The sequence below is a fragment of the Mus caroli genome, chromosome 11 (genome assembly GCF_900094665.2).
Source record: "Mus caroli chromosome 11, CAROLI_EIJ_v1.1, whole genome shotgun sequence".
Lineage (NCBI taxonomy): Eukaryota > Metazoa > Chordata > Mammalia > Rodentia > Muridae > Mus > Mus caroli.
In genome coordinates, this window is record NC_034580.1 from 101,620,234 (window position 1) to 101,637,493 (window position 17,260).

The 17,260-nt window shown below is 35.3% G+C and overlaps 1 protein-coding gene across 6 annotated transcripts in view; it reads left to right on the top strand.

Annotated features, from left to right (window-relative positions):
* Tanc2 (tetratricopeptide repeat, ankyrin repeat and coiled-coil containing 2) overlaps nucleotides 1–17,260 on the top strand; it is a 316,075-nt gene that overhangs the window by 95,457 nt on the left and 203,358 nt on the right. For 3 of the 6 annotated variants that reach the window (XM_029484218.1, XM_029484219.1, XM_029484220.1), the window contains exon 4: nucleotides 6,264–6,446. In XM_029484218.1, the coding sequence (XP_029340078.1) occupies nucleotides 6,264–6,446 (183 nt within the window). The remainder of the gene's footprint in view (nucleotides 1–6,263; nucleotides 6,447–17,260) is intronic. The other 3 variants (XM_029484221.1, XM_029484222.1, XM_029484223.1) reach the window with 1 other exon arrangement.

Below are 17,260 nucleotides of genomic sequence, written 5' to 3' on the forward strand. Positions count from 1 at the left end.
GAGGCCAGCCTGGTCTACAGAGTGAGTTCCAGGAGAGCCAGAGTTATACAGAGAAACCCTGTCTCAAAAAAAGAAAAGAAGAGAAAAGAAAAGGAAAGGAAAGGAAAGAGGAAAGGAAAGGAAAGAGGAAAGGAAAGGAAAGAGGAAAGGAAAGGAGAAAGGAAAGGAAAGGAAGGAAAAAACCAACAAATGATGGCATTGTCTATAAATAAGCATAATTTCACCTCTTTTTAAAATTTCTATCACCTTTATATCTATCTCTTGCCTTTTGTTCTATCCAAGAATAAAGTACTATATGAATAAGAATAGAGAGCGGACATCTTACTGTGTTCTTAAATAAAGTAGTTTCTATTCTTCAGTCAGTTTCATGTTGTCTATAAACATCTGTCTTGAACAGCCATTATTGTTTTATAGCTAGCTCATCTGAACTTTTGTCATAAAGGAATGTTTAAACCTAAAGGGATTTTTTTTTCTGCATCTGTTTAGATTTTCTTGTGACTTTGTCCAGGATTCTAATTATGACTGTGTTACATTTACTGACTTGCATAAGTTGAATCTTTCATGCAGTACTTGAACATAACCAATTTGATCATGGTGTGTGATCTTTCCAGTGTTTTACTGATTTTAGGATACTAGTATTTTGTTGAAGATTCAAGAGGTTACAGTTTTCTTTTTTGGCTATATTTTTCTCTTTTGTTCATTCAACAGCTTAGTTACAGTTTCTTCTAGGTTGTATCTTTCTTTTGGCAGGGGTGGGGAGGGGGCTGGGGAAGCAGAGCGTATGATAGGATCTCATTCTTTCATTCACATAGATCTGAAACTTACTGTTAGCCCAGAATGGCTTTAAAATCATGGCATGGCATTGCTCCTGTCTTACTCTCCCAAGGGCTGAGATTATAGGTGTGAGCCACTACATCCTACTCTATATGTGCTTTTGGCATTAGGGTAGTGCTAGATTTGTAAACTGATCTTAGAAGTATTCCCATTTCAATTTAATGGAGTCCCAATGTTCTTAAAGGTCTGCTAAAATTCATCAGTGTCTGTTCCAGGATCTCTCTCTTTCTTGAGAGATGTTTAGTTACTGTTTTTATCTTAATGAGGTTTGATCTGTTTGGCATATCATCTGTATCACATGTTCCATTTTTTAAAAAGATTTTTGCAAGTTTTTGGACTATGTAAGAATTTAAAATATCCCATAATGATCCTCTGGCTCTTAGCACTGTCTGTTGTTATTCATTCTTCTGTTTGTTATGTTTAGCTGTCATTAGGTTTATCAATATTTCTTATCCTTTTAACGAATTAGCTTTTTTTGTTGATCCTTTATACTGTTCTTTATAGTAAAGTTTAGTTTCATTGATTTCAGCTCTGATATTAATTCTATATTTCACCTACTGTAATAATTTTTGATTGGCTAGCTAAGACTTTATATATCATTAGGCTATTTATTTGATATCACTGACTTTTTAAATGTAGATAACTCATACATCCTTTTAGAATGTCTTCACAACAACCCACAGATATTGGTACCTGGCATTTCGTTTTCATTTGATTATAGGGATTTCAAATTTTACCCCTTTACTCAGGTGTTTATGAATGTTTTAAATTCTGAGGGGGCAGAGAGAGGGAGGCACCAGCATTTTTTAAAGCACAGATAGTAATATTATAAGGCCAGGGATCCTCAGTCTTTGGCCTTTGTCTGATGAAGTGCCCCACCCAGAACCATTCCCTAAAGGCTGGGCAGGCCCCTGGCACTTGTGTGAAAAATTAAGGATTTAAAAGTTACCAAAGGCAAACGTATTAGCAAGTAATAGTAATGCAAACTAAGGGGCAGAGAAAGGAAAAAGGAGAGAAAAGGCAAAAGTAGGAAAGAAGACTGGGATAAAAACATGAGAGATAATGCTGAGAGGAAACAAAATATTAGCACAATTAATGAGCAAAGCAAAATAATCCAGATAAAGCCAAACAAGTCAAATAGATGAATATTAAGTGGCTGATGGAGATGCTTTTCTGCCACCTCATCAAGGGAGTGAATTACAAGATAGTGGTTTTGTTTCTGTTTTCTCAGCAGGTTAGAGCAAAAATGGCAGTTTGTAGACTGAGCTTCACCATGCATAACCAGTTGGAGCCTGTCAGTTGCTAAGACCTCTGACAGGTTGAGTACTTGTCTGTTGTTCTGCATATGCAAGCCCAGCAACACAGCCAGTGTAGGAACTACTTTCAGCTTACTCTCACTATAAGCCTGTGGATCACCTGATTGATTGCTCCCTTGTACCAGAGGCCTCTGCCAGTATGATACCTGGGTGTGGGAAAGGCCTGGATAGTAGTTGTATTGAAACCTAATGTGCTCTAGGCTCCAAGTAATGCATAAAAGAGTCAAACCAAAGCAGTGTGTTCTTCCCTGTCTCCACCCCATCCTCCCACCTTAGTACAAAATACAAAAGTAGGGCACCAAGTGATACAGTGTGATACAAGTGATGATGAGACTTTCCCTGTCTGCTCCAACCTCCATGTGTGATACACTATTTGGTCTCACTCTTTTTTGCAGAGCTCAATCTGCAGTTCCCTAATAGAAAAGCCGTAGCATGCTGTGTTTTCACTTGCCCTTCAGTGACTAGGCTCTCCATTAATGACACATTGATGGGGTACTGAACCTGATATCTGCTGACTAGCCTAGTACTATAGAGATCAACATACACCAGCTGTTCCACAGTCAAACTGCAGGTTAATAAGAATAAAATAAGTTGCTTTTCCGCTGAATTTCTGAGATTGCTAGTTTTCTAAGAAAAGTTATTAGGCAACCTAATTCTGTTAATATTCACCAATATTTTACTTGAAGCATACATTTTTAGATTTTGTTTGTAGCATCAGCTGAGTTCAAGCATAATTTTATAGGACAAAGAAGATAAAAGGAAAATGTTTCTAACCAGAGGAATGAACTAGGACATCCAAACTGGACTAATTGCACTATGACTCCTTAAGGATTGTCAGATCCTAAAACTGCCAGCTCATTTTTAGCAGTGGGACATCGTGAGAGCTAGTACTTCACTAAATGAGATGCAGCATTGAATACATTCCTTCATAAAAACTCTAGTGCTGGTTGTGATCACCAAAGGACTCATTTGTAAATTACCATAATGGAATATCTCTTTGATTACAAATCTGTTAAATAATATAATTTTGAATAAATCAATTTCAGATGTTTTGAAAGCCCAGTGATTAGATAAACAGACTTGAAAAGATAGGTCTATGAGATGCATTGTTCATCTGATCAGGCAGGGGCAGGGAGAGGGAAAATAGAACATACTAAACACAGTGATCAGAGACTGTTAATAAAGTTTCAAGATGCTGGTAGAAGTTCTAAAATCCAATGATAACTAATAAATTCTATATTTCTGCCTCCTGAATATTGGTGGCACATTAGTAATGATCAGAACTAAGGTAGTGGTAGGAGAGTGGACAGAAAATGGAATTTTGGAATACATTTTAGATTGGTAATCTGCAGAACTGTTAGTCATGTGTTGCAAAGATTGATAAAGGAAGAATTGAGAGATGATTTATAGGTTTCTGAACTGAAAAAAATATGTGGTTAGAGATAAATGCCCATGTCATTCTTCACTGAACTACAGTTCACAAATCATTAAACTCAACATTCCCAAGTATTCCATTGGCTCTTAGCATATTCACTGTGCTATACGAACATCACTGCTCTCTTATCCATCATCCCAAAAGAAAACACCAGGCCCTTTGAGCAGCTGACCCTTCCCTTTCCTGGGATGATCTGAAAACCAGATTGGATTCATCTCTCCAGAGCATCTACATATAAGCAGAATCATATTGTATGTGACTGTGACTTCTTTCAAAGCTTCAAGACTTTTTGAACTGTATGTCATATGTCAGACCATCATCCCTTTGACAGCAAAATATTTAATTTATTGAAATATTATATATACATATATATATGTATATATATCACATTTTTTCAGGCTATGACACTTGGGTTGTTTCTACTTTGGGCTATTATGAATAATGGTACTGCAAATATTCATGTTGAAGTGTTGGTTGTAAACCTGTGTTCAGTGCTTTTGGCTGTATACATGAAAGAACAAACTGAGTCATATTGTGATTCTGTGTTTAACTTTTGGATGAACCACCTGTTTCACACAGAAGCTACACCATATCTCACCCCTGTCGTTATATGATAGTTTCATTTTTCTATACACTTAACAGTTGTTTAGGGTTATTTGGATTGGTAATCTTCAGAAGTATATGTCCAAAGGGTTGGTAAGAGAAAAAAAATTAGCAATGATTTCTAAGGTTCTGAACTAAAAAATTATATGGTTAGAAGTGTCATTCTTTATTGAACTACAATTCACAAACCATAGCACACACATAAAGTTCACATACCATAGCACACATGTACAATTCACATACCATAGCACACAGATACAATTCACATACCATGCAACACACATACCCATATCAAGATCAGAGGACAACTTGCAAGAGTGAGTTTTTTCTTTCCACCGTGTGGGTTCTGGGAATTGAGCTCAGGTCATCAGATTTGGCAACAAACATTCTTACCTGCTGAGCCTTCTCTCTAGCCTGTCATTTTAAAAGTATCCATTTATTCTTTTCTTTGTTCTTAAAAGCCTCCTCTATCTTAGTGGCTATAAAGAAGGGTCTCATTTGACTTTGATTTACTTTTATAGAAGGATTGTTCAGCATATTTTCAAATGCAAAGGGGGAATTTATGAGTCCTTTATAAATATTTGCTTAAGTCCTTTGCCCAATTTTAATTGTGTGTGTGTCTTTTTGTTGTTGGGTTGTAAGAGTTCTTTATATATTATAAACCCTAGACTCATCAAAAATATTTGCAAATATTTTTCCATTGTGAGAATTGTATTTTCATTTTTTCTTGAAAAATTTTTATTAATTTATTTTTTACACTCCATATTTTATACCCCCCATCCACCCTCTGACTATTCCATATCCCATACCTCCTCCCTACCCCCGAATCCCCGTATTTTCATTTTTTAAATAGTGTTCTTTGCAACCCAAAGTGGTTTTTTTTTTTGTTTGGTTTGGTTTTAAATAAAATACAGTTTATTCACTTTTCTCTTGCTCATGCTTTGGTACTATTTATTCAAGAACACATTCCCAATTTTGTAAAGTTACTCTTTTAAAAGAAAATACACTTTTTGCATTAAAAAAAAACCAAACACTTTTTTAAGTATGTGTGGGTAACCGCATACCCACAGTGTACATCTGGTGGTCAGAGGCTAGCTTGTAGGAGTTGGTTCTGATCTTTCATCATGTAGGTCCTGGGGTAGCTCAGGAGGTCAGACTTAGTGGGAAGTACCTGTATTTGCTGAGCCTTCTCATTGGCCTACACTTCTGTTCTTTCGACTCTTTAGTTATCATCCTAATATTTTCTAGTTATCTTGTCTATGTAAATTTGCCTTCAAAGCCATCTAAATTTTAATTCCTTTAATACTCTAAAATTCTAAACTTTTGGTTTCTTAACATACTAAGCCTACTCCTTTAAATGTTGTACCTTGTTGATGAACACATTGTATTTTCTGTCAGATTATATTTGCTTTATTTGGCTTTTTCTCCCTTGTTTGTTCTCTCCCTCTCTCCCTCTCTCCCCCCCACCACACACACTATTTATTTACTTATTTACTCAATACTAAAAATTGAACCTAGGGCCTCGAGAATGTGAGGCAAGGAGTCTGGTCATGGAGTTATAGCCCCAGCTTTTATGGTTTTTCTGATTCATCTTCAATGTATATGTGTTACGGTTAATTAATGACCAAATACTGTATATGTAAATTTTTTCTATGTATAGCAAATTTGTATAAATAGTTTAAGACATGTTGTGATAGGTCTTGTTTTTGTGGTCCTAGCAACCTGCTATTGTCTTTATTTAATTTTATGGGAGTTATAGTTGTAAGATCCAGTCTCTCTGCCTTCTTTCTTTTCTTCTTTCCTTCCTTCCTTCCTTCCTTCCTTCCTTCCTTCCTTCCTTCCTTCCTTCCTTCCTTCCTTCCTTCCTTCCTGTTTTTCTTCTTCCTTGCTTTCTTTTTCCTTCCTTTATTTTTCTTTCCTCCATCCATCCATCTCTCCCTCTCACTAAATAAACAAATGTGTGTATATGTGTGTGTATGTATATGTGTGTGTGTGTGTGTGTATATGTGTGTGTGTGTTATATGCTGTTCTGAACCATCCTTATCATCTATTGCACTCTTCTTTCCTATTACCAGGTGGCATCTCCACAGAAAGCGATTGTGCTTTTGAGCCAGACTACGCTGTCCCACCACTTCCAGTGAGTGAAGGTATGCAGCACATTCGGATTATGGAGGGCATGTCTCGCTCTCTTCCATCCTCCCCCTTACTCACACATCAGTCTATCAGTGTTCGGCTCCAACCTGTGAAGAAGTTAACTGGTAAGGAATTTACCTGAATTTAGTATGTTTGACAGGAAACCTGAGAGTGTGACACTTTAGGTCACGTTAGATGTGTGTTTGTGCATCTTCGGATTACCTCCCCTTTGGCCTTCTCACTGCCAGAAGACTTAGAAAGTGGGGCTCCTGCTGATTTTCATTGAGCGAATTAGAGCTGCACTCAGGTTGGCAGATCGGTGTACTCATCTCTAAGTGACCCATCTGTTGTGGACAGGCTTTCTAGATTTTCAGGAAGTCCTTAGTTCTGCCAGGATACACTGATGTTCTGACTTCACTCACCAGCCTGTTCCTGTCACGGTAACAGATGGAGACATTGGAATTTTCATTGTTTTAGAGCGTAACAGTTCAGCAAATGTGTAGACCTGAGCCATGTTTTTGTTTGAAATCATGATTTCTAGATTTCATCTCTAGTGTTCAAATCTGACTTGGATGTTTTCTCTTTATAGACCATTACTACTCCTTGGGATATTTACTGTGATTCATAAATTGTTATGGCACTGACTTTAAATACATCTCAAAATCTGTATTGCTCGTTCTGTTCATGTTAGGTGATCATGTTAAGTGTAGGTTAGGTGTAGGTCCTTATTAAGTGGACTTTTGTTCTCAACATTTTCAGGGAAGAAATTGTGAGAGATAACTGAAGAATATTTCCATGTGAAGATACAAAAGCCTGGGTTACACAGTTAGATTCTTCTGACCTTATCAGTATATTCTTAAAACATCATACAAAATGATGACTTTCACTGTGGCATTTTAGGCAGCATCTTCTAATAGATGTCCGTTGATGGAATTGATGGATTGGAGTGCATAAAGGATGAAATCAAGGAGATATCGGTTGTTTCCTCTGTGCCTTTGAGCTAAAGTAGGAAATTTGGTTGTCATGTCCATGTTTAAAAGAAAAGAAGGAAGAGAGTGAAATAAGACTTTTTTGACTCTTATAAATAGAATGAACTACTTAATGTTTATAATTTTCACCAAAGTACAGTATTTCACATTCAGTAGTTTCATAAAGTGTAAGATTTGACTTCTTTACGTTGCTGATTGTGTTTTAGGCATTTTAAGGTAACTTGAGTGAGTCAAAGTATTGACTTGGGTCATTAGATAAGCATAATAACACAGTAACCTAAAATACTACTTCCTTTCCAAAGTCTAAAATTATAATCAATTTTAACATGTTGTGACAAGAATATACTTTGTTTACTTAGAAATCATCTCGTTTTTGCAGTTAAAGGTGTCATTAATAAAAACACAAAATGCAAAATCTGTGTGTTTGTTTCATTTTCCACATCCAGTGGGGAAAGTTCTCATTTCTGTGAAGTAAGTTAGATTGCATGTGTTTTTGTGGTACCTACCTGATTGGCTTATACCAATTTCATTATCAGTTTAAATAGCTATCTTTGTTAAAATATAAATTCGTTTAATAACAAAGACAGTAATTCACTATTTCAGAGGTGATGTCATGGTACAGTAAGATGGGGTATAGCTGACTAACAACATGTATAAACCACCCAATTTTAATTTTAAATGTATGGAATGTCTCATAAAGTTTTACTTACTGAGGAATGTAAACAACCTAAACATTAAAGACTAAGAATGAATTTTAAAACTTCTGAATGAAGGAAATATGTTTTCTTAAAAGAAATTTATGAAAATGGTTCCTTGATCATTTTCCCCCATGTAAGGCATATGATAAAAAGCCATCGGTGGAACGTCTGTGGGATCCTTTGCCAAAACCCCAAGACAAAATCCAAGGGTCCAAGGCCATTTCCATCAGGTTTCCAGTTTCCTTTTCCATAAGAACTTTAAAAAAACCTAGCTCCCAGCATGCTTCCAAAGGCCATCTTCTGTCTTTCCTGGATCACTACAGTGAAGTATTACAGTTGTACAGTTTCCCAACCTGGCCTTGGCTTGCTCAGATAAAGCTTTGTTATATATTTTATAAGGCATAGATTCTATATTGTAATGTCCTATGCAAAAGAAAAAATTAATGAAATTGTAAATTTTATTGTTTTAACATGTATGCATGTTTAGTGATGTTTACATTTTGAAGTAAAATTTATGATTCATTAAAAAAATTCCTTGGGGGCAAGAAAGATGGCTCAGTGGTTAAGAGCACCGAGTGCTCTTCCAAAGATCCTGAGTTCAAATCCCAGCAACCACATGGTGGCTCACAACCATCCATAGTGAGATCTGACTCTTCTGGGGTATCTGAAGACAGCTACAGTATACTTACATATAATAAAATATAATTTAAAAGTTCCTTAAACATGTTTCTTTGATCATTTCCCCCATGTAAGGCAGATGATAAACCTGTCTTTTTAAATGGAATAAATGAAAATATTTCAAAGTTTAAAAGGCACCCTTGGTCCATAGATTGCTTTTACCCTTTTCCTAATTATGTTTGTTTAAATAAATAAAAATTTAAAGGAAAAAAAACTACAGACAATATGGAAATACCCTCTAGAGATACTTAACCAAAAGCACAAATTTAATGAGGCCATTATCTATGTCCATGCATTTAAACTTCTAAGTATTACTTGTATCTATATTACCTACCTATCAAACAGAATAAATAGTGTTAGCTTGTTTTATTTCTCTTGTGGCTTTCTAACATCTGGTTTTCTGTTTTCAGTATATATTGTAAGGCTCAATCATTCAACAAATAATTTGTTTAGGACTATATGCTAGATACTACTCTAAGTAAGACATAGCAGTGAAAAAGACAAGGGCTTGCTTCAAGGTTTTTATATTTCAGATGTGAGGGATATTGATAAGAAATATATAACCACTGGATATGGCTTTACAAACACAGGCAGACAGATGTCTGTCCATTCCAGGCCAGCCTGGTTTACACAGTTCCAGGGCAGCCAATGCTACATAGATAGACCCTGTTTAAATGGGGGTTGGTGGTAGTCAGGGAATAACCGATAAGCATATAATTCTAAATAGAGCAAGTATTATGAAGATATGAAGTATGGAAAGCTGTGCAGAGAAATTGGGGTGGAAATGGAGGTTTTTTTCTTATGGAATAATACAGGAGAAAGAAAAGTAAGGAGCAAGGTCTAGGGGAAGAGCCTAGTGTTGTCTAACAGTGTCAAAGGAGAGGTGAATAGAAAGTGAATTAAAGAGGCAGACAGAGGTTGGAAAGTTTTGCCTAGTAAGGAGGCTACTTTGATTGTAATATCATAAGTAGAAGTGGGATGGGAAGAAATACAATCTCCTTCAACTTTTAATTGGATATGTTAGCAAGTGTGGGGAGCATAGAGTGTGAGCAATAGAGCATTCATTCTGTGTTCCTTAACCTTGCAGGAATGGGTTCCTTCTCTGTACTACACGAGTCCCAGGAATTGAGTTCAGGTCATCAGGCTTGTCAACAAGTGCCTTTATCCCCTGAGCTGTCTCACCAGCCCTCTTCATCCATCTTTTACATGTTGTTCTGAGCTTTAGTCAGTTTCAAACAAGTTGAGTACTTTTGTTATCTGATACTACAGAGGATTAACCTTTTTGTGTCATTTGGGTCAGCTTTTGTATCCAACATACTTTTATGTTAGTTAGTTAGTTAGTTAGTTAGTTAGCACATGTATATGTAAGAAGACATGTTTGCAGAAAGAAGTCCATTTTTAGTATTTTGACTTGTTTGCCAAAACTTTAAAAGACACAAATGGCTTAGAGCTTGAAAGTAGTTTTAAACATACAGATGGATTCCTGTGTTCAGTACCAACAAGAGTTAATACAACAAAAGCAGCTGAGACACAGACTCTGTGGTAAGACTGCTTAAGTTTGTCTTCCAAGTCTGAGTTACTTATTCCATCTCTGTATTCTTCTCTGAAATGGAGATGTAGTTTTGTCTTATGGTAATGCATTGGTTATCATTTAAAATCACGTTTGTTAAGTTGGAGCTTTATATTTTTGAGGAACTGAATGTAGTAAATTACGCACATAACCCCAGCATTAAAAAAGTTGAATTAGTGGCCAGTCTAGGGTATATAGAGTCAGTTCCAGGCCAGCTTTATTACATTGAGAAATCCAATCAATTAACAAACAAATTTCATGTGTTTTGAAATATTTTTAGTAAATAATGGAAAGTGATAGAAATGTTCAATTGAATGTCTTCTATGTGGCATATGCTTCACTAGTATAGTTTCATATATATATATCTTCATTTTTCAAATAAGTAAACTAAGTTACAGAGAGGTACATGTTTGCTAAATTGAAAATTTGCCAAAAATAATACAGTTAGCAAGTAGTCTTCATTTACCAACAAGAAAATTGAGCATTAGAGAAGTTAAAGACTTGCTCTATGCATTTGCATATTATTTACTTTTTTGTTGTGTTTCTAAAGACAGAAGATACAGTCAAATAGTTTAAATGGTAAATGGAAACTAGAAAACTTAAAAGTTGAATAAGAGCCACTGTTCGGTTGATTAGTTATGTATTGCTGTATAATGGGAGGGATGTGCAAGAGTGCACAGAGATATACTGTTGGCCCGATATACTGTGCCAGGTTCTTCTCTATTACTACTTCCTAGATGTCTTAGTTGTATCACAAAGACTTGGTATTTCTTTATCTACAGCTATTAAGAGTGTATTGATTCACTCCTGTTTTGTTTATGTCACTTACCTATCCTAGTATTTATAAACATTGATACAAACAGTTGTCTCAATGTATCAAATTCTTCTGAATTTTACAAATAAACTTGAATAACTTAAATAAATTTGAAAATGTATGCTTATTTACATATATATAGTGTGTGCATAAAATCTACTTATCAGTCATATGAATCCATATGTGTTATAAATTGATATATATGTAAGTATAAAGACAGGCATTGGATTATGCTAGAGACACTACTCACAAGTGGAAGAATCATAGCATAAGCTTAGTTCATGTCCTTTTTATGTTTATCATTTTTACCCTGTGGGAAATTGAAAACCTATGAGGTGGTATAACAGATTTGCCATGTAATCTTGCTTAAATTCATTTAAAAATTGCCGTACTTAAGTTGCTTTTTAAGTTAAAAAAAGAAAAAAGGATAATAGCATTGATAATAGCATAGAAGAATAAGAAATAGAGGAGAACCTGTAAGTCTTGTGAGTTGGTATCTGGCCTAGAGTAGGGAGTTATGCTAGCCACAACTGTTGGAGTGTCTAAGAGATTTGAGAATTGAGTTTCTATCATCTGTATTAACTTTGTATTCTGGACTTTTATAAGGAGACCTTCAAGTCACTTCGAAAGACCTTTTCACTTTCTTGATGCTTAATCTTCAGACACTGTCATCAAATAGATTAAACAACGCAGTATAGATGGTAGGTTATAACAATTTAATTTTGGTAAGCTTCAACATCCGAAATACTGGATATAGACAAAATACTGTTTTTGTCATAGATAAAATGGAAACATTTACTTATTTTACAGACATTCTGCAAGAAGCACTACAAAGCTCTTTTATCGTTAGTCTACATTATCTGACATGTGTTCACTGGCAGTTTGCCTTACAGTTTTGGGTAACATTGGAATTCAAGAAGTACGAGTGCAAATTTTATTAGAATTGATGTGAATATTAAATATGATTTATTAGAGATACCTCCTATAGTCTACTAAGTATTGACTGATAGTGTTTTCTTTTTATGTTGGATAAATATGGAAATGTAGCTATGTTTTATAAACATTCTAAGAAAAAATTTGAAAACCTAATTTGAAAATATAAAAGGTCTACACACATCTTAGTCTATACAGTCTAACTTACTAGATACAGTCATACTATAACATATGAGTACATATTTTGAATTTTAGAAACATTGGCATTCTAGGTGTCTTATAAATTTCTTTTGTCAAGGAGGAGGGCAGACTTTTATAATCCCAAACTAACCTAAAGCTCATAAATGCCCAATCTTCCTGTCTTTACCTCCCTGTTGCTTGGATTAAAGGCATGAGCCTGACTGAGTCCAGCCTAGTGAATTTTAAAATGAAATAGGTATGCATAGTAGTCTAAGTTCTATCAATAACTGTTATGCTCTCATTTTTATAACATTAAGTGAGGAAATAAATATATAAACACTTTTCAAGATCTTTGGAATATGAAGGCTCACCTGCTATAAACCCCAAGGTTAATTCAGTGATAAGAACAGCAAACAGGAACTATTTTTTGCCCTTCAGAGATTATTTACTTAGTCCTTCAATACTAAAAATAAGAACGTTAGGGAATTGTTCCTTCATTCACTAAAAATAATTTCAGTTTTCAGGAGTCAGCATTATTAAAGCAAACTAGAACCAAATGGATGACATTAGCTGATGAATGGAAGAGAACGTGTTAAAGCCATATTTTTTGTCAATAAAAATAAATTATTTCTTTTTCTGCACCACAACATGGATGAACCTTGTAAATTCATTCTAAATAAAATAAGCCAGTCACAGAAGGTCATATAATCATTTGTGAAATTCTAATCTATGAAGTGCCATGAATAGTCAGAACTATGGATGAACCATTCAAATTCATTCTGAATAAAGAAGCTAGCTACCAAAGGTCATATGAGTATTTGTAAAATTCTAGCTTATGAAGTGTCATGAATAGAGACTGAACATTTAGCAGTTTCCTAGGACTGAAGGGACAAGTATGTGAAGTTAGTTCTGAGGGTGGGAGTTTAATTCTGGATGATAAAATGTTATAAGTATAGATTATGGTGATGGTTACTCAAGCCTGTGAATATACAAAGCCTATTTTCAGTGGAGATATGAATTTCACAGTATGTGAATTTTATCTCTGTAAAGATGTTTTTTTAAAACACTGTCTATGGCAAACATTGTTAATGATAAAAAGGAAAATTGATGATTTTTTAAACATTTTTTAATTAGGTATTTTCTTCATTTACATTTCAAATGCTATCCCAAAAGTCCCCCATATCCCCCCTCCACTCCCCTACCCACCCACTCCCACTTCTTGGCCCTGGTGTTCCCCTGTACTGAGGCATATAAAGTTTGCAAGACCAAGGGGCCTCTTTTCCCAATGATGGCCGAGTAGGCCATCTTCTGATACATATGCAGCTAGAGACACAAGCTCTGGGGGTACTGGTTAGTTCATATTGTTGTTCTACCTATAGGGTTGCAGACCCCTTTAGCTCCTTGGGTACTTTCTCTAACTCCTCCATTGGGGGCCCTGTATTCCATCCAATAGCTGACTGTGAGCATCCACTTCTGTGTTTGCCAGGCACTGGCATCGCCTCACAAGAGACAGCTATATCAGGGTCCTTTCAACAAAATCTTGCTAGCATATGTGATGGTGTCTGTGTTTGGAGGCTGATTATGGGATGGATCCCTGGGTGCAGCAGTCTCTAGATGGTCTATCCTTTCGTCCCTCAACAGAGGAATGGATACAGAAAATGTGGTACATTTACACAATGGAGTACTACTCAGCTATTAAAAAGAATGAATTTATGAAATTCCTAGACAAATGGATGGACCTGGAGGGTATCATCCTGAGTGAGGTAACCCAATCACAACAGAACTCACATGATATGTACTCACTGATAAGTGGATATTAGCCCAGAAACTTAGAATACCCAAGTTACAATTTGCAAAACACATGAAACTCAAGAAGAACGAAGACCAAAGTGTGGTCACTTTGCCTCTTCTTAGAATTGGTAACAAAACACCCATGGAAGGAGTTACAAAATTGATGATTTTACATTTAAGATAGATCTAATGCCTCAAAATTAATAACTCAGTGGGAAATGAATATGGAGAACTTGAATAATGCAATTAATCATTTAGTTAAGTATAGAATTTTGTATAGGGAAATGCCTTTTTAAACACTGAACTGTTTCTAAGTATTTATCATATAATTAGTTATAGCAAAATCTCTTTCAGTAAAAGTGAAAATAAAAATGGAATCTAACAACTAAAAATAAGGAATTATTCTTTTTCCTCCTTTCAAGTTTTAAAATTTTTTAAAATAAGTTTTGATTTAAAAATAGAAACCAAACTTTTTTAAAATCTCAGGAGTTTAGTGTGCGGTGTATTAAAAGTTAGGAAGTACCCCATTAGGTCACTGTTGAAAGTCATTGCCGTGAATGCTTTATTGGCAAATAAGAAAGTCATTAAAGTAAATTAGTTAAGCACTTAACACAAGGAGATAAAACAAGGAAAACTAAATAGAAGAAGAGTTGTCAACAAAATAGAAAGCTAAAGTGAATAAAATTAATTAAAAACATTACTTGACTAATAAAGATATTATTTCTTGGACAAGATTAAGAAAATAGAATCTTCAGGAGGAATGGTAAATTACAATAAAAATGAAAGCAGCAAAGAAATTAAATAATATGCAGCATTAAAAAATCAAAAGAAATTGAATTAGCCACTAATAATGATACTTATGAGACTATAGTGCACAATTTTAGAGCATAACAGCAAAAAGTGGAAGAAAACGATATAAAATTGATAGCAAGCAAGCTTATAACAACTAGCCTGATAACCACAAAATCAAATGTGCCCCACAGTCAGCAAGCCAAAAGGCTTTACAGGGAGGTTTTAGCTAAACCTTTAAGTACCAATCATGGAAGTAGTTATGGCAATTATAGTTAGTGTTTATTGAGTTATTACTAAGTTCCAGACAGCACTCAGTACTTTGTACCAGTGAGGAAATTCAGTCTACACAGCAGTCTAAGAGGATTGCAGCAGTCTCTGTCTCAACAGTTTCTCTTCTGTAGCAGAGCCTGTTTCTTGAATGATTGTCATAACCACTCTGGTTTCTATGGATGAAATACATTTTTTAGTTACTGTAACCCATTAGTCCAAGTTCTGTCTTTTAGAATAATATGACTAAATTAGCATCTTCCTTATTTGACAACACTTTATAGATTCTAGAAGGTAGTACTCATGATTTTCTCTAGAAATATCTAGAGACTTCATTTAAATCCTGCTTACTACTAGGAGGATACTGAAGCTATGTTGCTTATCTCTTCTTAGTTGTACCAACTTGGACATGAACCCAGACATGGTAATGTGGGCCTGTAATTCCAGCATTTGGAGGGCTGAGGTAGGAGGATTGTGTGTTCAATTACAGCCTTGGCTGTATTGAAAGATTCTATCAGAAATTGTTTTTAATTACCAAAAAAAAAAAAATGCACAAGAGGGAGGTTACTTTGCAATATTTTAGAATTACATTTTCTTCTAACACCATATTAACTTCCAGTGATCATTTTCTTTTGCAAAGATTTTATATTCATGTTTTAACATCTTTTGGACCTATAGTTCTCTGAATTTGTGATATATTCTCACTTACACGTTCTTCTTTCACTGACTAATTACCTCCTGGAGTTTTGTCTGCCCTAATCCCTCATATATCAATTAACTAATTAACTTTTAAAGACTGGGTTTTATTATGTAGCCCGGGGCCAGTATCAAAATCATGTTGCTCTAACTAGAGCAATTAGACAACAAAAAGCGGTCAACGGGACACAAATTGGAAAGAAAGAAGTCAAGGTATCACTATTTGGAGATGATATGATAGTATACTTAAGCTATCCTAAAAATTCTACCAGAGAACTCCTATAGCTGATAAACAACTTCAGCAAAGTGTCTGACTATAAAATTAACTCAAATAGCCTTCCTACTATACTCAAAGGATAAATGGGCTGTGAAAGAAATTAAGGAAACAACACCCTTCACAATAGTCACAAATAATATAAAATACCTTGCTGTAATTATAACCAAGCAAGTGAAAAGTCTATATGGCAAGAACTTCAAGTCCCTGAAGAAAGAAATCAAGACCTTAGAAGATGGAAAGAGCTCTCATGCTTATGGATGGGTAGGACTAACTTATAAAAAACAGCCATCTTACCAAAAGCAATCTACAGATTCAATACAATCCCCAACAAAACCCCACCTCAATTCTTTAAGATAGAAAGAGCAGTTCTCAATTTGATATGTAATAACAAAAACAAGGAATAGTGAAAACAATTCTCAACAATAAAAGAACTTCTGGGAGAATCACCATCCCTGACCTCAAGCTATACTGCAGAGCAATAGTGATAAAAACTGCATGGTATTGATACAGTGGCAGACAGGTAAATCAATGAAATAAAATTGAAGACCCAGAAATAAACCGACATACCTATGGATATACTTGATCTTTGACAGAGAAGCCAAAACCATACAGTGGAAAAAAAGGGAGCAGCTTCAAAAAATGGTGCTGGTCTAACTGATAGTCTGTAAAAGAATACAAATTAATTCATATTTATCTCCTTATACAAAGCTCAAGTCCAACTGGCTCAAGGACCTCTACATAAAACCAGATATGTTGAATCTAATAGACGGGAAAGTGGGAAATAGCCTTGAACACATTGATACAGGGGAAAATTACCTGAACAGAACACCAACGGTTCAGGCTCTGAGATCAACAATTGACAAATGGGACCTCATGAGACTGAAAAGTTTCTGTAAGGCAACCATTGGACCAAAAGAAAGAGTTAGGGGAAGGACTAAAGGAGCTGAAGGAGATTGCAACACCATAGGAAGAACAACAATATCAACTAACCAGACTCCTCAGAGCTTCCAGAGACCAAAGAGCATACATAGGCTGGTTCCTGGTTCCCATTACATATGTAGCAGAGGACTGCTTTTCTGGCCTCAGTGGGAGGGGATGCACTTGGTCATATGGAGGCTTAATGCCTCAGAGAAGGGGATTGTAAAGGGATGGGTTGGTGTGCTTGTGGAGGGGGGACTGGAAAGTGGGACATTTGAAATGTAAATAAATAAAATAATTAATTAAAAAATTGTGATGCTCTTGCCTCTGCTATTT